Source organism: Lepidochelys olivacea (genome assembly GCF_965140295.1).
Source record: "Lepidochelys olivacea isolate rLepOli2 genome assembly, chromosome: 3".
Classification (NCBI taxonomy): domain Eukaryota; kingdom Metazoa; phylum Chordata; order Testudines; family Cheloniidae; genus Lepidochelys; species Lepidochelys olivacea.
Genome location: NC_140413.1, coordinates 7,660,201 through 7,687,423, shown reverse-complemented (window position 1 = coordinate 7,687,423; position 27,223 = coordinate 7,660,201). Strand labels below are relative to the sequence as shown.

General features: G+C 46.6%; 2 protein-coding genes across 2 annotated transcripts in view; one reads left to right on the top strand and one right to left on the bottom strand.

Moving 5' to 3' along the window:
* Window positions 1–14,659: 14,659 nt before the first annotated feature.
* Window positions 14,660–17,765, bottom strand: LOC311518948 (uncharacterized protein). The gene is made up of 2 exons (XM_084625030.1): window positions 16,514–17,765; window positions 14,660–16,349 (listed from the first exon to the last, which is right to left on the bottom strand). Exons 1-2 carry the CDS (start codon window positions 16,830–16,832, stop codon window positions 16,201–16,203), a joined length of 468 nt encoding a protein of 155 aa, XP_084481156.1. The 5' UTR covers window positions 16,833–17,765; the 3' UTR covers window positions 14,660–16,200.
* Window positions 17,766–18,934: 1,169 nt separating this feature from the next.
* Window positions 18,935–27,223, top strand: part of ELP3 (elongator acetyltransferase complex subunit 3) — a 140,646-nt gene continuing 132,357 nt past the window's right edge. Inside the window, exons 1-4 of the mRNA XM_084624972.1 lie at window positions 18,935–19,051; window positions 20,787–20,886; window positions 22,751–22,889; window positions 24,737–24,807. Of these exons, the coding sequence (XP_084481098.1) occupies window positions 18,937–19,051; window positions 20,787–20,886; window positions 22,751–22,889; window positions 24,737–24,807 (425 nt within the window). The 5' untranslated portion in view covers window positions 18,935–18,936. The remainder of the gene's footprint in view (window positions 19,052–20,786; window positions 20,887–22,750; window positions 22,890–24,736; window positions 24,808–27,223) is intronic.

Below are 27,223 nucleotides of genomic sequence, written 5' to 3'. Positions count from 1 at the left end.
ATAATCATATTCAGTAAATCATAACCTTTCCACTGATATCTCACATGACCCATCTTGAATAAAATACATCATAATTATGTCATACTCATACCATAATAATATCTCTATGAAGAATATGTCACAGTAACAATTGGAGCATTTGGTCTCAGCAGGGTTCTCAACCTTTTCCATACTAGGTTGTCCTTGCCATTTAGCAATATGGGAAGGGCCAGATGGTCATCCCCCCCGGCCTCCTAGATTGAAAACCCCTGGTCTAAGGCAAGAGAGCAGTCTAAAAAGTGCACCAAGGAAGGGGGCATAAACCAGTGTGGACATGGGGAAAATTAAAGCCCTTTAGGTATGCCCACTAGGCTGTCCTTTTTGCCCTTCTGCAGCACCTTCTTTCTCCAGACCCATATACAGCTGCCACTATCTCTCCTTTCTGTCTACTTGCTCTCCTGTCTCCTCTTGTTTTTTCTTGTTGTCTTTTCTTTTGTGGATTTCTCTCGCTTTCTATTTGTGGCTCTACTTGCTTTTTGTCCTCCTGCTCCCCTACCACATTCCCCCAATCACTAGGATACATGTTGCTCTTGATGGGAACAACCAGGGGTATCCCCTGCATGACTGAGCTGAATATCACAGAAAAAGAGACGCTTGAGTGGGTAGGATACTGTGTGAGCCTATAACCATGTACTTGTCAGCGGCTTCCCTGGATGGCTACTCTAGTGGCCAAGGCATGACCAGGGAGAAAAGGCAGGTGGCGTTCAGATGCCTGCCTGCTGCTTTCCCCACAACAGACGCGTGTTTGAAGGGGACAGCACTACAGTGGATCTGGGGCTCATGCAGTATTCCATGGCTGCTCCTCAGGGAAGCTCTGCTCCGTGCCCACACTTACTTAGCCCACCACAACTTTGGGGTGGGAGTACCACTGTCTGTGTAGGGAAACAGTGATATAAGCCCCAGTGCTAGGGATAGCTAAAGGAGAGTGAGCTTGCCCTTCAAAGTCGGTCGGTCCAGAGTTCTGTTCCTCCTGCAGCATATATGCCATATAATCAGTGGCCTCTGCTTGTGGTCACCAGTCCACTCTGCCAGCTTCTGTTTACAGAGACAAGGGGGTGAGATAATATCTTTTATTGGACCAACTTCTGTTAGTGAGAGAGACAAGCTTTCAAGCTACACAGAGCTCTTCTTCAGGTCTGGGAAAAGTGCTTACAGATACGTAGAGTATCTGATAAATTCATGGACTAGATAAACTAGAACTAGATAAATTCATGGAGGATAGGTCCATCAATGGCTATTAGCCAGGATGGACAGGGATGGTGTCCCTACCCTCTGTTTGCCAGAAGCTGGGAATGAGCGACAGGGGATGGATCACTTGATGATTACCTGTTCTGTTCATTCCTTCTGAAGCACCTGGCACTGGCCACTGTCGGAAGACAGGATACTGGGCTAGATGGACCTTTGGTGTGACCCAGTAGGACCATTCTTATGTATGTTCTAGAGTGTCACAGCTAAATACAATATCAAACAGATAGGTTAGCATTAGCATGTGTCTGTAAGGGACCATTCAAGGTGAAGTGGCCCATGAACACCCCTGTAGTCACAGGGCAAAAAGGGGGGTTAGACGGTTACAGATGTTGTACTCAGCCTCAAACCCAGCATCTTTATTAAGACCATGATTTTTAGTAAAAAGAAAAGGAGTACTTGTGGCACCTTAGAGACTAACCAATTTATTTGAGCATACATCCGATGAAGTGAGCTGTAGCTCACGAAAGCTTATGCTCAAATAAATTGGTTAGTCTCTAAGGTGCCACAAGTACTCCTTTTCTTTTTGCAAAGACAGACTAACACGGCTGTTAGGACAGTGGGGTGGGAATAGGTATTGTTTCATATTCTCTGTGTATATATAAAGCCTGCTGCAGTTTCCACGATATGCATCTGAGGAAGTGAGCTGTAGCTCACGAAAGCTTATGCTCTAATAAATTGGTTAGTCTCTAAGGTGCCACAAGTCCTCCTTTTCTTTTTGCGAATACAGACTAACACGGCTGCTACTCTGAAATCTGAAACCTATGATTTTTAGTATCTAGCAAAGTTATTAATTTAAACTGCCAGGCTTGTCTTTTGAAAGTGTTGTGCAGGTTTCCTTTAGGGATGAGGACTGATAGATCAGATATAAACAGAACGATTGCTCTGTGAAAAGTGTTCACCCACAGGCGAGAGGTTTTTTTTGTCTTTTATCATTTTCCTGTGTGAGTTCATTCATGAGCGTAGTTATGGTCTGGTTTCCCCCACATAGTCGTTAGTGGGGCATTTAGGGTATGTCTGCCCAGCAACTAGACACCTGTGGCTGGCCTGGGCCAGCTGACAGGCTCAAGGGGTTCAGGCTGCAGGACTGTTTCATTGCTGTGTAGACTTCCAGGCATGGGCTGGAGTCTGAGCCCTGGGACCCTCCCACCTTGCAGGGTCCTAGAACCTGGGCTCTAGCGCAAGCCCAGAAAGCTATACAGCAATGAAGGAGCCCCACAGCCTGAGCCCATGTCAGCTTGCAAAGGCCAGCCACAGGTTTCTAATCATCGGCGCCGACTTCCTCTCTACCCGGGGGGGTGCTTGACCTCCCCCCCCGACCCAGGCCCACCCCCACTCCACCCCTTCCTCCAAGCCCTCACCCCACCCCGCGTCCTCCCACCCCTGCTTCGCCCCAGGCCCACTCCACCCCTTTCCCCAAACCCCCGCCCCAGCCCTGCCTCCACCCCCAGGAGGCGCTGGGAGGGAAGGGGAGGAGTTGATCTGTGGGGCCGCCGGCAGGCGGGAGGCACTGGGGGCAGGGGCGGAGCTTGGCTGCCAGTGCATGCTAAGCACTGCTAATTTTTTTCCATGGGTGCTCCAGCCCTGGAGCATCCACAGAGTTGGTGCCTATGTGTCTAGTTGCTATGTAGACATACCCTATGTGCATTGTATGAGGTACACCACATTATGATAGGCATGGGTAGGACTCCTGGATCTTGAAAGGTGGTATTGTGAGGGTGTTGATCATTATAGCAGTGAAGATATGTTTGTAGGTTTTGCATCTGTTGTTCTGGCATCTGGTGCCTCCTTGAGTTGATATGTCCTGGCCTGTGGGAAGTTGGCTTCTGATGATGAGCTTGGAGAGGTTGCAGGGTTGGAGAGGTTGTCTGAAGGCCAGAAGAGGGGGTTTAGGGAAGATTTCTTTCAGGATCAGTTCCCCATTGAATATGTTGAAGCTGTCTGATGATACCCCATATGGGTTCCAGTGTAGGGTGGAAGGTGACAGCTAGGGGTGTGTAGTTAGAGGAGGTTTTATTTCTGAATTGAAGCAGGTTTTCTCAGGGTATTTGGGTGGCCTGTTCCACGATGCTATCTATTTCTCTGGTGCAATGTCCTTGTTTGGTAAAGGTGTTTTGAGTGTGTTAAGGTTTGTATCCTGGACTTTCTTCAGAGCATATTCTGTGGTATCTGAGTGCCTGGATGTAGATAACAGATTTCTGTGTGTGTTTGAGGTGGTTTCTGAATCTATGAAGCTAGGGATGGTGATCCAAGGGTTTCTTGTATGTAGCTGTCTGTAGGCATAGGCGCTGACTCCATGGGTGCTCCGGGGCTGGAGCACCCATGGGGAAAAATTAGTGGGTGCTCTGCACCTACCGGTAGCCAAGCTCCCCTCCCGCCCCACCTCACCTCCTCCTCTGGCTCCTCCCCTGAGCGCGCCGCGTCCCCGCTCCTCCGCCTACCTCCCAGCGCTTGCCGCCACCAAACAGCTGTAGCAAGCTCTGGGAGGGAGTGGGGAGGAGCTGGAATGTGGCACGCTCAGGGGAGGAGGCGGGAAAGAGGTGGGGCTGGGGCAGGGATTTGGGGAAAGAGTCGAATAGGGGCAGGGAGGGGGCAGAGTTGGGGCAGGGACTTTGGGGAAGGGGTTGGAATGGACGTGGGAGGGGGCAGGGGTGGAGTCCCAGCAGGGCTGGGGTCTGGGGGGGGGGGCGTTGAGCACTCACTGGCGCCATTAGAAGTCGGCGCCTGAGTCTGTAGGGTTCCATTGTTGAAGATGATTGTGGTGTCCAGGAAGCTGATGCTAGTGTGGGACTGTTCCAGGGAGAGTTTAGGATGGGTGATGGTTGTTGACATTGTGGGGGAAATCAATGAGGAAGTTTAAGTTGTCTATCCAGAGGATGAAAATATCATTGATGTATCTGAAGTATATCATTGATTTAGTGGTGCATTTGTCCAGAAAATTATTCTTCAAAGTGGCCCATGAAGAGGTTGGCATACTGGGGAGCCATCCTAGCACCCATCCAACAACAAATACTTTCTCCAAATCATGAGAACAGCCCTGGGTACTAGGATGGCTCCCCAAGAAACACTTGCCTTACCACATCTACCTTCATAGATACTTCTGATACTTTTCTCTCTTCCTCTGTCCTAAGTTCCAGGCATCCTTTGCCCCTCTCTCCCAGTCTCCTGCCCCTTTACACCAGGTTTCCAGCTGTTATCCCCTTCTCTTCAACCGTACAGTTAATATATTTATGGAGGAATCAGGATTTGAGCTGCTCTTGCCAATTTAAATACTTTGCTGCCACCTAGTGCTGAGTTAATATTATTAAACACCCAATCTGGTAGATAAAAGTGTATATTAACTTTAAAATGTGAGGTCTTCTTTGGTGGACTCAGTCATGATTGATTTATGAATAAAGATTAAAAGCTGTATATATGGATAATTAGCTGTTGGACCACTGAGGAGCTGAAGGTAGCAATATGACTGCATGCAAGAATCTGAAGGCTGTAGATACCTAAGATAGAGAGGAATTGTTTAGCATAGTAAAAGGGGTTTGCCTCTTTCTTGTTGTATAGCTGATAGCACATGAGGCCCCAATTTCAGTTGAGGCTCCATAGCTCAGTGATCTGAGCATTGGCCTGCTAAACCCAGAGTCGTAAGTTCCATCCTTGAGGGGGCCATTTAGGGATCTGGGCCAAAAATTGGGGAATGGTCCTGTTTTGAGCAGGGGGTTGGACTAGATGACCTCCTGAGGTCCCTTCCAGCCCTGATATTCTATGATTCTATGTTACAATAAATAGTAACAATAAGAATAATAATAAGTAATTAGACAGACTGGAAAGAATTTAAGATAGGGAAATTTTAAACTCAATATCAGGAACCAATAGGTATTAATGGTGAGATCTAGATTGTGTAATATTCTCCCAGGTGAAATGGTGGAAACCTCATTGCATGAGTTAGTCAGAATGCACTTGAATAAAACCCTGGCAAATCGACTGTAAAGAACATCCCTGCACTGACCACCAGGCATTAGATGGCACCTAATATGTCTTTTTCATCTCCAGCATCTCTGCATCTGTTGTGTAACTGTAAACCTGCCATGGGCCTAATCCTGCACCCACTGAAGTCAGTTATAATAAATCCAGGTGCTGCTTCAGACGCAATCAGAACCACCTGCCTCTTTGTGGGGAGAGAGACCAGCTTTCCCTGGAAATCAGAAGGCGCAAGTGGTGCAGCAGTGGCAGACAACTTAGCCCTGGTCTACACTAGGACTTTAGGTCGAATTTAGCAGCGTTAAATCGATGTAAACCTGCACCCGTCCACACGATGAAGCCCTTTATTTCGACTTAAAGGGCTCTTAAAATCGATTTCCTTACTCCATCCCTGACAAGTGGATTAGCGCTTAAATCGGCCTTGCCGGCTCGAATTTGGGGTATTGTGGACGCAATTCGACGGTATTGGCCTCCGGGAGCTATCCCAGAGTGCTCCATTGTGACCGCTCTGGACAGCACTCTCAACTCAGATGCACTGGCCAGGTAGACAGGAAAAGAACTGCAAACTTTTGAATCTCACTTCCTGTTTGGCCAGCATGGCAAGCTGCAGGTGACCATGCAGAGCTCATCAGCAGAGGTGACCATGATGGAGTCCCAGAATCGCAAAAGAGCTCCAGCATGGACCGAACGGGAGGTACGGGATCTGATCGCTGTATGGGGAGAGGAATCCGTGCTATCAGAACTCCGTTCCAGTTTTCGAAATGCCAAAACCTTTGTGAAAATCTCCCAGGGCATGAAGGACAGAGGCCATAACAGGGACCCGAAGCAGTGCCGCGTGAAACTTAAGGAGCTGAGGCAAGCCTACCAGAAAACCAGAGAGGCGAATGGCCTCTCCGGGTCAGAGCCCCAAACATGCCGCTTCTATGATGAGCTGCATGCCATTTTAGGGGGTTCAGCCACCACTACCCCAGCCGTGTTGTTTGACTCCTTCAATGGAGATGGAGGCAACACGGAAGCAGGTTTTGGGGATGAAGAAGATGATGATGATGATGATGAGGTTGTAGATAGCTCACAGCAAGCAAGCGGAGAAACCGGTTTTCCCGACAGCCAGGAACTGTTTCTCACCCTGGACCTGGAGCCAGTACCCCCCGAACACACCCAAGGCTGCCTCCTGGACCTGGCAGGCGGAGAAGGGACCTCCAGTGAGTGTACCTTTTAAAATACTATACATGGTTTAAAAGCAAGCATGTGAAAGGATTAATTTGCCCTGGCATTCACGGCTCTCCTGGATGTACTCCTAAAGCCTTTGCAAAAGGTTTCTGGGGAGGGCAGCCTTATTGCGTCCTCCATGGTAGGACACTTTACCACTCCAGGCCAGTAACATGTACTCGGGAATCATTGTACAACAAAGCATTGCAGTGTATGTTTGCTGGCATTCAAACAACATCCGTTCTTTATCTCTCTGTGTTATCCTCAGGAGAGTGAGATATCATTCACAGTCACCTGGTTGAAATAGGGTGCTTTTCTTCAGGGGACACTCAGAGGTGCCTGTTCCTCCTGGGCTGTTTGCCTGTGGCTGAACAGAAATGTTCCCCGCTGTTAACCACGGGGAGGGGGGAGGGTTGAGGAGGTAGCCACGTGGTGGGGGGAGGCAAAATGCTACCTTGTAACAAAAGCATATGTGCTATGTATGTAATGTTAACAGCAAGGTTTACCCTGAAAGAGTGTAGCCACTGTTTTATAAAATGTGTCTTTTTAAATACCGCTGTCCCTTTTTTTTTCTCCACCAGCTGCATGTGTTTCAATGATCACAGGATCTTCTCCTTCCCAGAGGCTAGTGAAAATTAGAAAGAAAAAAAAACGCACTCGTGTTTAAATGTTCTCTGAGCTCATGTTGTCCTCCCACACTGACAGAGCACAGACGAATGCGTGGAGGCAAATAATGTCAGAGTGCAGGAAAGCACAAAATGACCAGGAGGAGAGGTTGCGGGCTGAAGAGAGTAAGTGGCGGGCTGAAGACAGGGCTGAAGCTCAAATGTGGTGGCAGCGTGATGAGAGGAGGCAGGATTCAATGCTGAGGCTGCTGGAGGATCAAACCAGTATGCTCCAGTGTATGGCTGAGCTTCAGCAAAGGCAGCTGGAGCACAGACTGCCACTACAGCCCCTGTGTAACCAACCGCCCTCCTCCCCAAGTTCCATAGCCTCCACACCCAGACGCCCAAGAACGCGGTGGGGGGGCCACCGGCCAACCAGCCACTCCGCCACAGAGGATTGCCCAAAAAAAAGAAGGCTGGCATTCAATAAATTTTAAAGTTGTAAACTTTTAAAGTGCTGTGTGGCATTTTCCTTCCCTCCTCCACCACCCCTCCTGGGCTACCTTGGTAGTCATCCCCCTATTTGTGTGATGAATGAATAAAGAATGCATGAATGTGAAGCAACAATGACTTTATTGCCTCTAGAAGTGGTGATCGAAGGGAGGAGGGGAGGGTGGTTAGCTTACAGGGAAGTAGAGTGAACCAAGGGGCGGGGGGTTTCATCAAGGAGAAACAAAGAGAACTTTCACACCTTAGCCTGGCCAGTCATGAAACTGGTTTTCAAAGCTTCTCTGATGCGGACCACGCCCTCCTGTGCTCTTCTAACCGCCCTGGTGTCTGGCTGCGCGTAACCAGCAGCCAGGCGATTTGCCTCAACCTCCCACCGCGCCATAAACGTCTCCCCCTCACTCTCACAGATATTGTGGAGCACACAGCAAGCAGTAATAACAGTGGGAATGGTTTTGCTGAGGTCTAACTGAGTCAGTAAACTGCGCCAGCGCGCTTTTAAACGTCCAAATGCACATTCTGCCACCATTCTGCACTTGCTCAGCCTGTAGCTGAACAGCTCCTGACTACTGTCCAGGCTGCCTGTGTACGGCTTCATGAGCCATGGCATTAAGGGGTAGGCTGGGTCCCCAAGGATAACTATAGGCATTTCAACATCCCCAACAGTTATTTTCTGGTCTGGGAATAAAGTCCCTCCCTGTAGCTTTTGAAACAGACCAGAGTTCCTGAAGATGCGAGCGTCATGTACCTTTCCCGGCCATCCCACATTCATGTAGGTGAAACGTCCCTTGTGATCCACCAGAGCTTGCAGCACTATTGAAAAGTACCCCTTGCGGTTTATGTACTCGCCAGCTTGGTGCTCCAGTGCCAAGATAGGGATATGGGTTCTGTCTATGGCTCCACCACAGTTAGGGAATCCTATTGCAGCAAAGCCATCCACTATGACCTGCACATTTCCCAGGGTCACTACCCTTGATATCAGCAGATCTTTGATTGCATGGGCTACTTGCATCACAGCAGCCCCCACAGTAGATTTGCCCACTCCAAATTGATTCCCAACTGACCAGTAGCTGTCTGGCGTTGCAAGCTTCCACAGGGCTATCGCCACTCACTTCTCAACTGTGAGGGCTGCTCTCATCTTGGTATTCATGCGCTTCAGGGCAGGGAAAGCAAGTCACAAAGTTCCATGAAAGTGCCCTTACGCATGTGAAAGTTTCGCAGCCACTGGGAATCTTCCCAGACCTGCAACACTATGCGGTCCCACCAGTCTGTGCTTGTTTCCCGAGCCCAGAATCGGCATTCCACAGCATGAACCTGCCCCATTAGCACCATGATGCATGCATTGGCAGGGCCCATGCTTTCAGAGAAATCTGTGTCCATGTCCTGATCACTCACGTGACCGCGCTGACGTCGCCTACTCGCCCGGTATCGCTCTGCCAGGTTCTGGTGCTGCATATACTGCTGGATAATGCGTGTGGTGTTTAATGTGCTCCTAATTGCCAAAGTGAGCTGAGCGGCTTCCATGCTTGCCTTGGTATGGCGTCCGCAGAGAAAAAAGGCGTGGAACGATTGTCTGCCATTGCTCTGAAGGAGGGAGGGGCGACTGACGACATGGCTTACAGGGTTGGCTTACAGGGAATTAAAATCAACAAAGGGGGTGGCTTTACATCAAGGAGTATTTCAGGCAGGACTTCACGGGGGATTCCAATAAGAAATGGTGCACCTAAGTAATTGTTCTTATTGGAACAAGCAGGTTGGTCTGGCCTCTGATTGATACATGGCTAGATTTACCTCGCTGCACCTTCTCTGTGAGTGACTGCAGTGTGACCTAGAGGAATGAGTCCCCTAGACGGGGGAAGAGGGGGAAGCAAATGAGTACAAAGCAAATCTGGTCTATTTCTTGTTTTGATCCACTCCATCTATCTTTTACATCTTTGGCTGGCAGCAGACGGTGCAGAAGGACTGCAAGCCATCCACATCTCATGGTGCTTGGCAGAAGATGGTACAGTAGGACTGCTAGCCATCCTCATCTTTTGCCTGCCTGGCAGAAGGTGGTACAGTAGGGCTGCTAGCAATCCGTATTGCCTGCCTGCTCACCATAAGACGGTTCAATAGGACTGACTGCAGGACTAAAGAGAATGACCTGATCAAGTCACTCCAAATTTAGTCCCTGTGCCCATGTCTGCCCAGGCGCTCCTGGCCGACGTGGCCAGGAGCACCTCAGACATGACAATGACGGCTACCAGTCATACTGTACCGTCTGCTGCCACAAGGCAATGGGTTGCTGCTGCTGTGTAGTAATGCAGTACCATGTCTGCCAGCACCCAGGAGACATACGGTGACGGTTACCTGAGCGGGCTCCATGCTTGCCGTGGTATGGCGTCTGCACAGGTAACTCAGGAAAAAAGGGGCGAAATGATTGTCTGCCCTTGCTTTCACGGAGGAAGGGAAGGAATGGGGGCCTGACGATATGTACCCAGAACCACCCGCGACAATGTTTTAGCCCCATCAGGCATTGGGATCTCAACCCAGAATTCCAATGGGCAGCGGAGACTGCGGGAACTGTGGGATAGCTACCCACAGTGCAGCACTCCGGAAGTTGACGCTAGCCTCAGTACTGTGGAAGCACTCCGCCGAGTTAATGCACTTAGAGCATTTTCTGTGGGGACACACACACTCGAATATATAAAACCGATTTCTAAAAAAATGACTTCTATAAATTCGACCTAATTTCGTAGTGTAGACATACCCTTAGAAGGGTTGGGGGTCCAGACCAAAGAAGCTTCCTCTGACCCCAGTGGGTGATGCAGAGCCTGTATGTGCTCCCCAGTGTTATCAAACTTGTGGGGCAGCAGCGTCCCCACCAAAGAGTGTATTGTGAGAGGTTGGGGTCTCGAGGCTGGAGAATTTCCACTGAGATGCTGTAGTTTTTAGCTGCTCTCTATATGTTCGTTAAAATGTTCGAGACCCCTAGGGTTCTCAATTGTTGTGTGCTGGCGACCCCTTTCGCCCAGCACGCCTCTGAGTGTGACACCCCCTTATGAATTAGAAACACATTTTTTATATTTAACACTATTTTAAACGCTAAATGTATAACCCTATTGTTTAAAACGGATTTACCCTTTCTCACCGTTTTAAAATTAAGACTAAAACACATTTTTATTGAATTATTGTTATAAGCAGAAAAGCTAATTTTTAAAATAGGGGGTGTGTGTGTGTGTGAGAGAGAGAGAGAGAGAGAAGAAACTTAGTCATAGAATATCAGGGTGGAAAGAGACCTCAGGAGGTCATCGAGTCCAACCCCCTGCTCAAAGCAGGACCAATCCCCAACTAAATCATCCCAGCCAGGGCTTTGTCAAGCCTGACCGCAAAAACTTCTAAGGAAGGAGATTCCACCACCTCCCTAGTCAATGTCACTTTTCACAGCAGACTTCGCTCTCCACTACAAACCTTACTTCTGTGCTACTGCTGTATTTGTATGTTGGTTAATATCACTTTTCAGAGCAGACTTTCTAGTGCAGACTTCCAGCAGACTCGCTAGCTAGCTGGGAGGCTGTGAAAAGTGATATCTGTATGTTTGTTAATATCACTTTTCACAGCCCCCCAGCTCTGAAAGCAGTGGCCAGCAGCAGCTGAGAAGTAAGGGAGGCAATGGGGGAAATGTGATATTAACAAATGTACAAATATCACTTTTCACAGCAGACTTAGTGCCCCATTGGCACCCTTACTTCTGTGCCGCTGCTGACAGCAGGCTCTGCCTTCAGAGCTGGGCAGCTGGAGGACGGCGGTACCTCTGAAGATATTGCCACCAGCAGCAGCACAGAACTGAAGAAGTAAGGGTGGCAATGCCATACCACGCCACCCTTCCTTCTACATAACATTTGACCTTTGCGCTGAGAGGGGCGGCTAAGGTAAACTTTGGGGTGACTACAGCCCTCCGCCCTGTCCCTGCCTGCATATCTGACTGTTAAATTATAAATTAGGGGGTTTTTGGCCGATCTCAGTGTTCTGATTAGTCTGCAATTTAATGCAGCTCTTCAGCTATTGAATAATCAAGCCCGCTAATGTTGTTTCAGTCCCAGAGTTGGCCTTGGGGAAAACGGTGCCCTGGGCAAACTTCTATTTTGGCAACCTTTCTTTGGAGGTGGAATGGGGTTGGGGGTGAAGCTAGTGTGGAGGGGCTCAGGCTGTCAGCTCTGCCTTTCATGGGAGCTGAAAGCTCACAACCCCCATGTAATAACCTTGCAACCCCTGAGGGTTGTAACCCCCAGTTCTAGAAGGGTGCTGTGGGGGATTCTATATTACATTTTCTAGCCCAGCTGGATCTTTGTTCTAGAAAATCCACCCTACCAGTTCTAGGTTAGATGATGTTGCCCAGCTGCTCTATGTTCTAACTGGGAATTTCCAAAAGGGCTACATTAGGGGTTCTAGATTAGATGCTGTTGTACAGCTGCTGTGTTCTAGCTATGATGTTCTAGAAAGACTGCACTGTAGGTTCTAGATTAGACGCTTGCAGCCCCACCAGCCTGCGTGCAAGCTGGGATGTTCTAGAAGGGCTGCAGTGTGGTTTCTAGATGAGATGCCCCCAGAAGTCCATGTGCTAGAGGGGATGTTCTAGAAGGCCTGCACTGTGGGTTCTAGTTTAGGTGCTTGCCACCCCATCGGCCTGAGTACTAGCGAGGATGTTCTGGAAGGCCCACACTGTGGGTTCTAGTTTAGATGTTTTCCGCCCCACCAGCTTGCGTTCTAGTGGGGTTATTCTGGAAGGCCTGCACTGTGGGTTGTCGATGAGATGCTGTAGCCCCCAGCTGCCTGCATGGTAGCGGCGATGTTCTGGAAGGCCTGCACTGTGGGGTTCTAGACGAGATCCTGCAGCCCCCAGTGTGTTAGTGGGGATGTTCTAGGTGGGCCACACCATGCTTCTCCAGGACAGCGATCAGCCATAACTAGAATGGCTGGTTTGCCTGTGTAAGGAGCCGGAGTGGCAGTAACTGCTATGCATGCGCCTTAAGCCCGGCATTGCTATGCCATAGTGTGTTGAGAGGGAATTGCCTTTTACGACGGTGCGGTCGGAGATGGCATTGCTTTACGGCAGGAGCTGCTTGTCTCAGTCGTCTGGTGGGGTGGTCCAATGTAGCAGCACAAACAGTAACCCTCCACTTTTGCAACTAGTTGGGACACAAATACAGAGAATATTTTTTTCAAATTAAAAAACCTTTATTATTATAATCTGGTATATAAATAAGAGTTTTCTTTTGTTCCATGATGTTTTGAACAACAATCATTTAAACATGTTATTTTTTGGTCAAGAAGTGAACTATGCACACTTTTTGCACTTGTATTCTTTCTTCTCATCAGCCAGGTTTTCTTGATTAGTTCCTTCTGGAATGCAGGGCATATATGCCCACCTCTTGCATGAATCACACTAGACCTTTGATAAGTAACCATTGAGAAAATGAAATCACAGAAGTTATAATGTTACACATACTTTGCATTCACTCATGCTATTCCTTCTACATGTCAGCATTACCTAAAATATGCCTATCAGCATGGTGAAAATGTTACTGATGTGGAATTTTTACAAGAATCCCGATCCTTAGGCAGTTTATGGCATTTGTTTCTGATACCATTGTGCACTCCTCACTTTCCTTTTCACAACTGACAAGGTTGCAGTAGATGCAGTAGTCCTCCACGCTTTCTGAAAAATAAATATAGTGGTATGACATGCTGATTACGTTACGACCAACACTGAAAATGCAAATCTTGATTTATTAATGTCAATATTTTAATCCAGTCACTAGTTTGAACATATTTTTTTCTTTTTTGTCAGTCATATTTTCTCAAATTTTTACTTTACTACAGCTGTATATAAAAATACCAATTTCATTTAACTGGTCTATCAATAGCAACCATTCACCCCATTCAAATGTTTTGGTACTTAAAGACATTATTGATGCATAGTATCAGAGGGGTCGCCGTGTTAGTCTGGATCTGTAAAAGCGGCAAAAAGTCCTGTGGCACCTTAAAGACTAACAGATGTATTGGAGCATAAGCTTGCATGCATGCATCCGACCAAGTGGGTATTCACCCACGAAAGCTTATGCTCCAATACGTCTGTGAGTCTATAAGATGCCACAGGACTCTTTGCCACTTTTATTGATGCATAGTCACCTTTACAGAACCAAACCTGTGAGATATCCCACTTTAGCAGTATTAAGATAACTGTCTGTTACGTGACATAATTCCACTCTTCCTGTTATCTTCACATGTGCCTAATGGGTTCATAGTACATGGGAGAAAGTTATTACCTGACTCCTTCATTAGAGCAATTGCTATTTGTCTTCTAAACGCAGTATTAGCCTCTTGTTTTGTTTCTACCGTACAGATGTCTTTCTGCTGCAAATACGTTTCTCTAAACTAACAACACTTCTATTTAGAAAAAAACCCTCATAATTACCAGAGGTGAAAGGGGGCCGGTCCAGCATACCGGTAAGAACCAGCCCCTGGTACTGGCTGTACACAGCTGACGTTACAGTGCTGCTTTTTCAGTGCTTTAACATCACTGCCCCCTTTAGCCCCCTGCCCTGCATCAGCGGCCCTGCCATAGTGTCCGGCAGCGCTATTGGATGCTACTGGCAGGGTCGCCGACAGTGGGGGAGCAAAAGGGGCAGCTGCCCTGCGTTCTGGTGATTTACAAGGGCCTGGTGCTCCTGGCCACTGCAGCAGCAGGTGTCAGGAAGGGATGGCTGGGGGAATCTGGCCCGCTAGCCCCGCACCTACCGCCGGAGACCCCACCCTTTCTGGGGGCACAGAGCCCAGTCCACACACCTTGGCAAGGACACCGGTGCAGTGCACACCGGTAATCTCTGGTATTTACTTTCACCCCAGATAATTACACATAAATAACAAATGATAATGGCAATTTGGTATTCAATACCTTTAAGACGAGTGGTCCGCAGTTGTAGCCATCACTTTGTCTGGTATGCTGAACAATTTTACTCTTCCAATCAGATGAGGATTTGCTAGTTAATTGTTTGATGAAGTATCAGAAATTTTTACAGTACATTAGCGGACTGTATAAATGAGCTCTTCTTTCCCTTTTCCCCCCCTCCGGTTTCTGGACATAGATACAAGTCAATTCTCTCTAAATTTAATTAATGATTGCAATGACTTATTGCTCATACACACACACACACACACTTGCTTTCATATTATTGTCTCACTCTTACACAATGTATCACCTGATTTGCTGTGCCCCATGTTGATAATAACACTTTCTCAATCATGCAACATGCTACTGTTTTGTGTCCACATTCTATGAAGTTGTTACCCAGACTCAAATCACACAAGTTCACTCAAAGTCCGTTACTAAGCATATTCAGTACAAGTACATGCTGTTTCAATTTTTATTTGTAGCTACAGGAAGATATTAGTCTCACTATTGTTATATTCCCTGGAAATTTTTTTCACAGTAACAGTTCATGTACACTGTAAAAGTAAGTATCTAATAAAACACCTCCAATTCCTCAGGTATGTTCTTTCAGATCTCATCTCATCACACAAGGGGTCAATTATTAACAATTCCTTTTTTTCCCCAATCAAGGCTATCTATCTGTAAGTGTAAATATATGTACAAATTATATTGGTAATGTGATGATTTCAACAATTTTATAATGATTTACCAAAAATCATTCCATTAACATATTCTCATTTGTAATGTCTCACAACACACAAGAGAACAGAATATTGTGAAATCATTGATCAATTCATTACAGACCATATTCTTCCAAGTGACATTAACAACATAACTTCACAGTAGCATTTTATTTTTTACATTCACATTCCACTTTCCTTTGCATGCACTGAACTCACTGAAAACCCGCAACACGGGAAATTATATCACTGCTACCCAGCTGTGTTACAAATCTCTTATATAATACCACATTTATTGCCCATAATCCAGAAGTAAAATACAAAACATCTTACCGCAAGAACCCAATGACCTGGTGTGTGGTAAGGAAGCAATAATATATCGTTTTGGAGAATTTCACTCTGTATTCATTTTAAAATAAATTAGAAATGTAATTATAGTTTCCAGTGAAGCAAACCATGAAATGTAGATCAAGGGATCCTTAGTGTTACAAATCAGATATGTAAGAGAGTCATGTAAAAACAAAAAGATTTGTAATCAATGTGCTCTGTCTTACTTAACGTAAAAACTGACTAAGCTGTTTGCATACTTGTGTTTAACTAATGGACCCACTGAACTGTACAGCAAAACTAATGTGGCCCTCAATTAGTCAAGTATTGTATGTCTGATATGCACCTCCAAATACATTTCAGTAAATGTTTGGCAGCAGTAAATACACTGAAATGTTGCAATTCTGATTGAAATGCAGCAACTGCTGATATTTCAAGGGTATTTGGACTTAAATATGTTGGACCACATATTCACGTGATTGTCTACTTATTGATACAATGTATACTTTCATGTACCATCACAGTAAGTAGCCTACCTTTCTATCTGCTTTCTAGACCACACAGCTCAAATATGCATCAATAACCTACAACACATGATGAAAGAAAAGGCACAATTTAAATATTATTTGATGAATCAGTCCTGTTACCGTACATGTTTAGTGGTACTTAAATGTACCTCATCACTTATCCAGCTTCTTGGTTTCAGGCAATGAAATGAAGAGCAATACAATTTGATTTTTCTCACTTTGGCCTCCAGTCTCTCTGTGTGTTTGCCGGTCATTACAAATTTGACTAGAAAAAATAAGTAATACACATTACATGCATGGTAATACAGTTTCCTTTTTCTTGGTTTTACTACTGTGAATGCTGCCACTTTATACATGAAAACCTTTAATATGCTTCATAAATGGAACGATGTTAAAGATCTGTTTAAGAAAGGTGCGGTACCCAATTACCTTTCAGAATCCATTGCTTGTCTTCCACCTCCTCCATAAGCATGTCATCAGAATTGTCATCAGCATCACTTGTATCATTGCTTGAGACATCTTGCCCTATATACTCCTCTTCTTCCATTGCTGTGACCTCTATGTTTTTCACTGTGCTGTCATGAGACTTGTGAGATACAGTCCCATCCACTTTTCTAATCTCTTCTGAGGGTGTTTCTGGTTCAGTGTCACCAACTGCAATTTCAGTTCCGATGTTTTCCTCTGATGTGCTTTCAGCAGCTAGTGTTGGTGTCTCTTTAAATGGTTTTAAGTGTGTGATGCTGTACATGGTTCCTAACAGTTTCCCTGAGATGGTTTATAATTTCACTCTCTTACCCTCAACAGTAGTAATTTTGTATGGTCCCCGAAAGGTAGGTTGCAGCATTCTTCCTTTTCTTGTTCTCTTTCTAGCATTCAGTAACAGAACACAGTCCCTAACATCAAATGTTATTTCCCCATATTTAGAAGTCTCTTTTAGCATAACGTCTTTGTTGATTTTCTTGTGCTTTAGAAATGTTACTTAGAGCCAGAACAATATCAGCATCATGTCTCGATTTCATATTTATGCTGTACTCTTTGCAGAAATCTTCCCTGAATGTATTCATACCTGGGATCTTTGTAAACAAATGGAGAAGGGGTTGTATTTGTAAAATGAAGACACACTGAATGCCATGTGTACATGAAAGGTGCTGGTAATAACATACACTTAACATGTAATTCTCTGAGACTTCTTCTGGAAACGCTGGGTCGTCACAAAACATTAGTCGAATGTATGCCAATGAGATGCCATACTAATGTATGCCAATGAGATGTCTCCTTTTCCTATCTTTCATGCAGACGGAGAGTGGCCTTTATTCTCCATTCGGTATGCTGATGGACATGGCTCTGTTCCATCTTTCATGCAGATGAGGATAGGGGAGTTGCCTTAATCTTGTCACTCTTGTCACGAGGGGTCTAGGTGTGTCTCACACCGCCATTCACTGCTCTGTGCAAGTTTTTTCTCTGATCAGTTTTGGTTCAAGTGGGCGGGTGACCTTTCATGAGTCAGATAGGCTGGATACTGTGCCCTGGTTCCCCAAGAAGACTGAGCTGACTGGCATCACCTGTGACTGCAGAGGTGTTAACTGGGCATTGAGCATAAAATGATCTTTAGCAATATGTTGTGACTACTTAAATTAAAGAAATCCATTCCACCTTGGTTTAGGAGAGAAACCACTGATTGACTAATAATCTGGTGTTGCAGGTCCCCATAGTGCTTCTCCATTGTCAGTGCAGCTTTTATTTTGGTGAGTTTTGCACACAGACGCAGAAATGTGGACTTGTGCATCCAAAAGTTCTGCAGCCACTGCTCATAAGCCCAAGCCTTCATTGTTACAGAAGATTTTTGCCCTTGGGAAGGATGTAAGATGACACAATATAATACACTTACTGAATATTTGTGAATCAGCTTCTACACACAATCATTGACATGAACATGGGACACTAAGGGCTGGATTCACAGGCAAGACAAATGCAGCAAAAGGCAATCCTCATTGCTGGATCAAATGCAAAGGAATTGTTGAAAATAGGGAACAGTGTTGGAGGGCTGAGCTGGGTCCTGCCAGGCATGTGGGTCCTGAGGGAGCCTGGCCTGGGCAGGCTCTGCTCCTGCTCCAGCCTGGCTGATTGCATCACTCCCAAGGGGCAGGAGTTATCCTGCCCCAGGACCTGCCCTGGCTGCGCTGCAGGCTCAGCCTGGCAGACACAGTCACCTCCCATCAGGGCCGGCTACTGTGGATGGGGGTCAGGGCGTGGGAAAGTAGGTCTCTATCGGCTCTGGGGGGGGGAGGGTGCTGGGCAGTGAGGAGATGGGGAGATCTGTGTGTGTTGGGGTGCTGGGAAGTCGGGGGGGGGGTCTGCGCCGTTGTGGAGGTGCAGGGCACTGTGCAGTTGTGGAAGGGCTGTGGGGGGTGTTCAGCTAGGGGGGCACTGGGCAGTGAGAGGATCTGGGGGGGTTCTGGGCATAGGGGTCTGTGGGAGGGCACTGGGCATAGGGGTCTCTGGGAGGGCACTGGGCATAGGGGTCTGTGGGAGGGCACTGGGCATAGGGGTCTGAGGGGGTATCTGGGCAGCGCGGCACTAGGGGGTCAGAGGGATGGGGGCAGGGGAGCAGCAGGGCGTAGGGGGGCAGAGGGGCTGCTGGGCAGGGGAGCAGCATGGTGCGGCGTGGGCCCGCCCCCACGGGGAAGAAGCGGGATGGCCCCGCCGCTACGACTTGCCCCCCGTTGATCCTTTACAACCCCCCCCCCCCCTCCCCGAAAGAGCCAGCAGCAGCCCCGTCCGCCTGGAAGTAAGGGCAGAGAGAGGGCAGCTGCGTCAGCGAAGGCCACTGCGCACGCTCCGTTCGGGTGAGCATGCGCAGTGCGCCCCCAGGCGGAACTCGGTGGGGGCGGGGGGAGGAGGGCGCTGTACCCGGCGGGCGGTTGGTGGCCGCGAGGGGAGGCTCCAGCATGAAGCAGAAGAAGAAAGGTAACAACGGCGGCGCCCCTCCCCCCGCCCGCGTCTCTTCCTCGGGCTTGGGGTGGCTCGGTGGCCACCCCGCCCGGGGCTCGAGCGCCGAGGCTGTTGCGCGGGAGCTGGGTTGTTCCCGCCCCCGCAGCTCACGTGCCCGCTGGGGGTCCGAGGGGAGCCGCGCGCAGGATCGGGGCCACAGCGCGGGCCCGCCCGCCGGAGCGGATGGGGGGGTGGGGGGGCGCCCGGGACAGCCGCTGTAGCCCCGTCCCCGGCCTTTCCTGGACACGGGGCCTTCCCTCGCTGCGGCGCCTGTCGCTCAGGGGTGTGAACAAACATCCGCCCGCCCCGCCCCGCCCCGGCAGCATTTCGTGCGGGGCGGCCCCGCGCCGCTCTCCCGGGGCTGCCGGTGCATCGGCCCGGCTGCGCTGCTGGGAGGTGGGTGTCTGAAATGGTATGGCGGGCCGGGTGCCTCCCCAAACAGCCAGGCGTGGCCCGGCCCCTATCCAACCCCCCTGCTTCTTGCCCCCTGATGCCCCCCCCCGACCCCTGCCCCGTCCAATCCCCTCTGTTCCCTGATGGCCCCCCGGGACTCCTGCCCCATCCGACCCCCCCCCGTTTCCTGACTGACCCCGCCCCGGGACCCCTGCCCCATCCAACCACCCCTTTTCCCTGGCTGCCCTCAGACCCTTTGCCCCAACTGTCCCCTCTCCCTAACTGCCCCCTGCCACCCCATTCAACCCCCCCTCTCCTTTCTGACTGCTCCTCTGGGACCCCTGCCCCATCCAACCACCCCTTTTCCCTGGCTGCCCTCAGACCCTTTGCCCCAACTGTCCCCTCTCCCTAACTGCCCCCTGCCACCCCATTCAACCCCCCCTCTCCTTTCTGACTGCCCCTCTGGGACCCCTGCCCCATCCAACCACCCCTTTTCCCTGGCTGCCCTCAGACCCTTTGCCCCAACTGTCCCCTCTCCCTAACTGCCCCCTGCCACCCCATTCAACCCCCCCCTCTCCTTTCTGACTGCCCCTCTGGGACCCCTGCCCCATCCACCCCCCGAACTCCCCTGCCCTCGATCCAACCCTGCCCCTTTACCATGCTGCCTGGAGCACTGGTGGCTGGCAGCGCGGCTGTACCAGGACAGACAGCTGCGCTGTGACGGGCAGCACAGAGCACCGGGCTGGGCTCTGCAGCTACGCTGCTGCGTGGGGGAGGGTGGACAGCCTCCCGGGCCAGGCAGAATGGTCTCGCGGGCCGTAGTTTGCCCACCTCTGAACTAGAGCATCTCATTAAAAAAAAAAAAAAAAAAAAAAAGTCTTGATTAAAATTTTTCCAATGATGGAGAATCCAGCCCACCCCTTGGGAAGTTGTTCCAGGGGTTAATTACCTTCTCTGTTGAAAATTTGTGCCTTAGTTCTAGTCTAAATTTGTCTAGATTCAACTTCCAGCGTTATATTTTTTACTTCTTGTCTTTTCTGGCATTAGTGCAAGTTGCTCAACAATGAGAGGTCATTGGAAGTGAAGATGGAGTTTGTGTTTTACACATAAAACAAAACATCTTATGACAGTTGTTTCCCTCGATAAGTGAGTGATGTATATCAGGAATCATGTGCATTGGCATAGCTCTGTGGGGTCAGCAGCCGACTGCTGGAATTGTAGGAAGTGTTAGCTTGAATTAGTAATTTGCACAAATGATTAGCATATGTCCTATGTATGTGTGGTTTTTTTGCCTGAACATACTTCATTTTTATTTCAGGAGACCTCAGCCATGCAGAGCTGATGATGATGACAATAGCTGATGTCATTAAACAGCTGATTGAGGCTCATGAGCAGGGAAGAGATGTGAATCTAAATAAGTAAGTAGTGCCAGCCAGTAACTTATCTCTATGCTTCCCAGGGCAGGTACCCAGCCTGGAGGAATAATTGTCTATTCAGATATTTTTGTACATAGTTTTCACATCCCAACTGAATTTCTTTCACGAATACAAATCTTATATAATTGCATTTGTGTACTGACTTTAAAATATACCCATTTGCTTCATTCAGAGCTTTTGTACCATGGCATGAGTCATACTAATGAAAAAGAATAAACATGTCTCTTATTTTTTACATTGTAAGTCTGTCCAACCTGTTAGTCCCACAGAGGCAATACAGAACAGGAGTAGTTGTGGCACCTTGAGGCAATACAGGGCACGTCTACACAGCAAAAAACAAAACAAACCCTCCACTGACTCGGGCTTGCATTGTGGGGCTAAAAATATCAGTGTAGATCATAGAATCATGGGACTGGAAGTGACCTTGAGAGGTCATCTAGTGCAGTCTCCTTCACTCATGGCAGGACTAAATATTATCTAGACCATCCCTGACAGGTGTTTACCTATCCTGCTCTTAAAAGTCTCCAATGACGGAGATTCTGCAACCTCTGTAGGCAATTTATTCCAGGGCTTAACCACCCTGACAGGAAGTTTTTCCTAATGTCCAACCTTGCTGCAAGTTAAGCCCATGTCCAGTCCTCAGAGGTTAAGGAGAATAATTTTTCTCCCTCTTCCTTGTAACAGTCTTTTATGTACTTGAAAACTGTTATCATGTCCCCTCTTGTCTTGTCTTCTCCAGACTAAACAAACCCAATTTTTTTCAATTTTCCCTTATAGGCCATGTTTTCTAGACCTTTAATCATTTTTGTTGCTCTTCTCTGGACTTTCTCCAATTTGTCAACATCTTTCCTGAAATGTGGTGCCCAGAACTGGACAAAATACTCTCCTTGAGGCCTAATCAGAGAGTAGAGCAGAAGAAGTACTTCTTATGTCTTGATTACAACAGTCGTGCTAATACATCCCAGAATGATGTTTGCTTTTTTACAACACTCATATTGAGCTTGTGATCCACTATGATCCACTGAGAGCAAATTAGTGTTTGGGCTTGGGCTAGAGCCCAGGCCCTGAGACCCACCCCTTTTGCTGGGCTCCTGAATGTCTACACTGCTATTTTTAGCCCCACAGCCCAAGCTCAAGTCATTTGACCTGTGCTCTGAGGCTTCCTGCCATGGGTCTTCTGTTTGCTGTGTAGATGTATCCGGAGTCAAGTGATAGTGATCTGGATTAAATTCAGGCTCCCAGGTAATGAAAAGAATTGTTAACTAAAACAGTATTCTTCTCTGTTACCTTTGTAAACTCAGAATAACTGTATTAAGACTGAGAACAGGATTTGGCCCCAGGTTCCTATTGCCGTGCTTTGGTCTTCTCTTCAAAGACCTTTTCCTGGGCACAAGTTGGAAAGAGACCTAGCAGGAATCTGGGTTTGCAGGGTAGCAATTAGAGAAAAATCTCATAAACTGAACTAATTTGCTCTCAGTGACTGAGAAACAATAAACTTTGAGCCTTCTAGTGCTATTTTCAGAACTTTTTTGAGTAAAACCACGCTTTAATTAAAAAAAAGGCCAAGAAATAGCAAAAATACAAAATCTTACAATTACAGTTGCCTCGGGTCATGGGTTATTTTTTTATGCCTTAATAAAGCCAAGTTAGCTATCACATATAGCTAGCATCAGCTTTTAAATTAGGTTCTTTTAATGTGTGTCTCATTAAGTAGTGTACGTTAGTCTGAACTGTAGACAGTAACATAGCACTTACTGGATTGAGTTGTAGGTAGGTGCTGGGATATCACAGCAATGGGCGTAAGGACTTGAATAGAATAAAATAATTTGATATCCTTCCATTTTAGGGTGAAAACCAAGACGTCTGCTAAGTATGGGCTTTCCGCACAGCCTCGTTTGGTTGACATCATCGCTGCTGTACCACCTCAGTATCGCAAGGTGCTGGTACCCAAGTTGAAGGCAAAGCCTATCCGAACTGCTAGTGGGGTGAGCACTATATATAAATGACCCTTTCAGTGACAGACCAGGATTAATTGTTGTCAAATATTGTAAAGATGTTGAAAGTCCAGAAGCTTTAATGAAGTACTAGATATGTGGTCAACTTCCCAGATTGTCTACTGCAGTGGTTTTCAAACTTTTTTTCTGGGGACCCAGTTGAAGAAAATGGATGCCCGCAACCCAACGGAGCTGGGGATGGGGGGTTTGAGGTGTGGGAGGGGCTCAGGGCTGGGGCAGGGGATTGGGGCGTGGACTTGTCTCCGGCGGCTCCTGGTCATCCGCGCAGCCAAGGTGCAGAGGTCCGGCCAGCGGCCGGTCTGGCTCCTAGTTGAAGGCGCACAAGTTTTGGCTCCATGCGGCTCTCACCCACAGGCACTGCCACCCAGCTCCTATTGGCTGGTTCCTGACCAATTGGAGTGCAGAGCCAGTGCTTGGGGCGAGCACAGCTTGTGGAGTCCTGTGGCCCCCCCTGACTAGAAGGTGGACCTGCTGCTGGCCACTTCTGGAGTGCAGCATGGTATCAAACAGGTAGGCACTAGCCTGCCTTAGCTGGGCAGCACCGCCGATGGGGACTTCTGACGTCACAGTCAGCAGTGCTGACCAGAGCTGCTAGGGTCCCTGGGTGCTGAGCAAGGCGATCCAGTGCCTTACAGACCCAAACTTCGAAAAACACTGGTCTACAGCATCATAGTAATGGCAAGGGAATATGGTTTTCAAAGTATCTCATGAAGGCGAAAAGAAGAGGGTTGGTGCAGTGACTTCCATTTGTTAACTAGATTAGTATGTCTCACTCCCACAGGTTAATCTGGAAACAAGACCTATTTAAAATTGAGTACTGTTGCAGCTGGCTGGTTCAGCAAATGGTCCAGTAACAAGATTTTAATCCTTCACCCACAATTTCCTTAAAAGATAATTAAGGCTGAAAAGTATTAACACTTAACTACAGCTAGCATCCAACAGGATATTTTAAATCTTCCTGTCATACCACACACACTCTCCCTGCCCTTCCCTGCCTCCTTCCCCAGTTTTAAAAAAATCTGGAAATGTACAGTTATCAAGGTAATTCCATGTTGCCATATAATAATTGACAAGTATCTCTGAAAATCAGGTCCTGGGTGTCTCAAGTTGTGCACTCAAAACTAGCGGACGCTTGAAAAATTGCATCTTAACCTCTCCAGATCTCATATTCTTGATTTGTTAAAAGGGAGATTAATACCCCAGATGGTGTTGTGAGGCTCAATTTTTGTTTGAGAAACTGTAGGAGATCATGGGAGAAAAAGATGCACAGAATTACTTTCTGTGACTGATGAGGATTAATTTTTTTCCTTTTTTTTGTCTGTTTCCTGTTTTTTCTTCCTCCAGTGCCTGTCTTCCAAAGTCTTTCCCCAATGCCTATTGTCATTCTCCCAGTCTCATATTCTCCTGAAAGTGTACCAAACTGTCCCAATCAGGATTTTAATGTCACCCTGGGTCTCTTGGCAGCATGCTTGTGGTACCAAACCTGAGATGGGTCATCTGCTTGTAAATGTGGTCTTGTGTGCCATGAACATGTTCTGCTGCTATGTCCGTCTGGACTGTGGAAACCCCTTTTAGTAATGGCAGTGCTAGTTTACTGTTGCATTTGGTGGTGGTCAACTCTGTCACTGCCACTACTGTTTTTTCATTCAAGAGTTAATGCATGAGAGTGTTAAGGGTAAGGCTCAGGTGGAAAAATTTAAAATAGTCCCTCACATATGTACCTGTTTGTATAATTCCAGGATATACTTTTTATCTTTCATAATTTCAGAAATAACTATGATTATAATTTTCTTCTTTTGTAACTCTCCTTATTACAGATTGCTGTTGTGGCTGTGATGTGCAAACCACACAGGTGTCCACACATTAACTTTACAGGAAACATATGTGTGTAAGTATGACTGTTCAGATGAACCAAAAGAGAAATGTGTTTCAGTATCTCTGAAATAAGTCTGGCCATGTGCAGTAGCATACTGTCACTGTTGCCGTTTTGGGGTTCTACAGACTTGGATTACCTCTGAAGGTCCACAGGCCACCTTTCTTTCTGCATGAGTGAAAACTTGTAGCAAGCTGAATCAAAATCCAGACTGCTGATGCCTGTGTGTTATGCAGAAACAGGGACTCTATTTGATAGTTCTTTCTCTTCAACGAAAACATGCTTTTCCTTCAATGGATCAAACCCTGCTTGTGTTAGTGGAAATACTTAAGTGAATACAAAGAGCTAGATTTGGCCACTTGTTAATAGTGAAATACAAATTATGTTATTTTAGATGTTTGTTCGTGTTGATTTACAAAAAAGCTAAAAACGTTTCACAGCCATTCACACAGCTTAAAAATGCATCCTTAGTGCAATAATTTATGGTAATCTACCATAAATCCCCCACCGTTTGAACAATTCCTCATACCTGCTGTTACAATTCTCCCTCCCTTTCAAATGCCTGGGGAAACAGATGAGTCTTGTGGCATACCCTGAAGATCTGTGTCTACTCTACTCAAATTGAACTGTTTCAGACCAAGTGAGTGAAAATATTTGTCACAGTTGAAAAGTACTTACAGAGACTTAAGTAGCATATTCTTGAACAGCCTGTAAACAAACTTTGAGACACAAACTCCCATAAATACAATGGAGAGAGGCAAGAAAAAATTACGGGCTTTGAAAATTTAAAAATGACTTTTAAAAAGTTTTGGGAAATAAAATATTTAAAACTTTGCAAAAGTGCCAACTTATAATGAAAAATGCCACTTAGCTACCTCATCCCCTGTTATATCAAGTATTTCTGTTGTCAGCATGACATCCCCAACCCACTGCTTGCAGGGATGTCATGTCCATGGGCTCTTCCAAGCTGAGTGGAAATGAACATTACAGAAATTCAAAAGAAGCAAAAAAATGAGATGTTCCTACTGTGTTTCTATTCTGAAAATTGGCTATTTGATAATAGTTCCTTCTCAGATAACATTTCTGCTCTGAGTGTTCAGCATCATATCTGCTGGCTTCAGTAACTAAAATAAAATTTTAGTAGTTTTCAGTGCCAACACACAAGGAGAGTCTGTTCTGAAGCTGAAGTCTGTTCTTCCTCCTTGTGCATCATCAGTTCTATTTGAAAAAGGAGTACTTGTGGCACCTTAGAGACTAACCAATTTATTTGAGCATAAGCTCTCGTGAGCTGTAGCTCATGAAAGCTTATGCTCAAATAAATTGGTTAGTCTCTAAGGTGCCACAAGTACTCCTTTTCTTTTTACGAATACAGACTAACACAGCTGCTACTCTGAAAACAGTTCTATTTGAGACATTTCAGTCAATTACATCTGTGCAAATACGTTGAATTGTGTTGCTCCAATTTAAAGAAGGGTATTAATTTGGCTTGCAGACTCTTCATTACTGGTGGTGGTGCATGAGAAGGAATGGTCCAGGCTGAGTTTGCCATGCAAACCGTGGGGACAAGTAATTGATAGGGAATTTGAAAGTGCATTTGATTTGATAGGGAATCACTGAGAGACAAAACTGGAACTTGATGATGGCATTTTTGCTCGCTATTCAGAGACCTGCACTTTAAGTAATAACATGCTGAGTGCTCCATTAGTTTGGTTATTGAGAGTGCTCAGTCTGTACTATTGAACTACTGAAACTGAGGGAATTCTCACACTTCCTGTGCCAGGTCATCTTTGAACGTTGAATGAAGTGTACATTAGCCTTTAAACTTTGTAACCCTGAGAATTAAACTGAGGATGTTTCAGAGCGAACAGAAACCGATTCCTTTTAGTTGCTTTCTGTGGGAAGCAATTCATTTCCCATTTCTCTCCTGAGCAGCAGTGATGCTGTGGTATCCACCAGTTGCTTTCTCTGCAACTTGCATGCATGTAATTAACATCTGTTTAACGTAAGTCGTCAGGGCCAGTAATAGTAATTTATCATATATTGCTGTACAATTGTCCAGCCTGCATGTTACTTTACTCTGTAGTTTGCTAAACAATATGTCCCTGAATTCAAGCAACTACATAGAAATATGGTTTCCCACTATCAATATGTAAATCCCTAATGGTATCTGGAAATGAAATGCAGATCTTGAGTTATCTTTAATTTGTAACTGAAGACCCTATCTATTTTTTATATATATTGACAACCTAAATGCTTCAGATACATTGAACTAGAGGAGTCATTTTCTAGATAGTGGGACGCTAATTTAATTATGACATTTGGAAAATGTTTGTGCTGCTTATACACATTTAGAATTACTTATAGTATCGCTTTGTTTTCATTTTAATAATCTTTCTGTGAGACTAGTCCAAATCTCTAGAGCTGGTTCCCT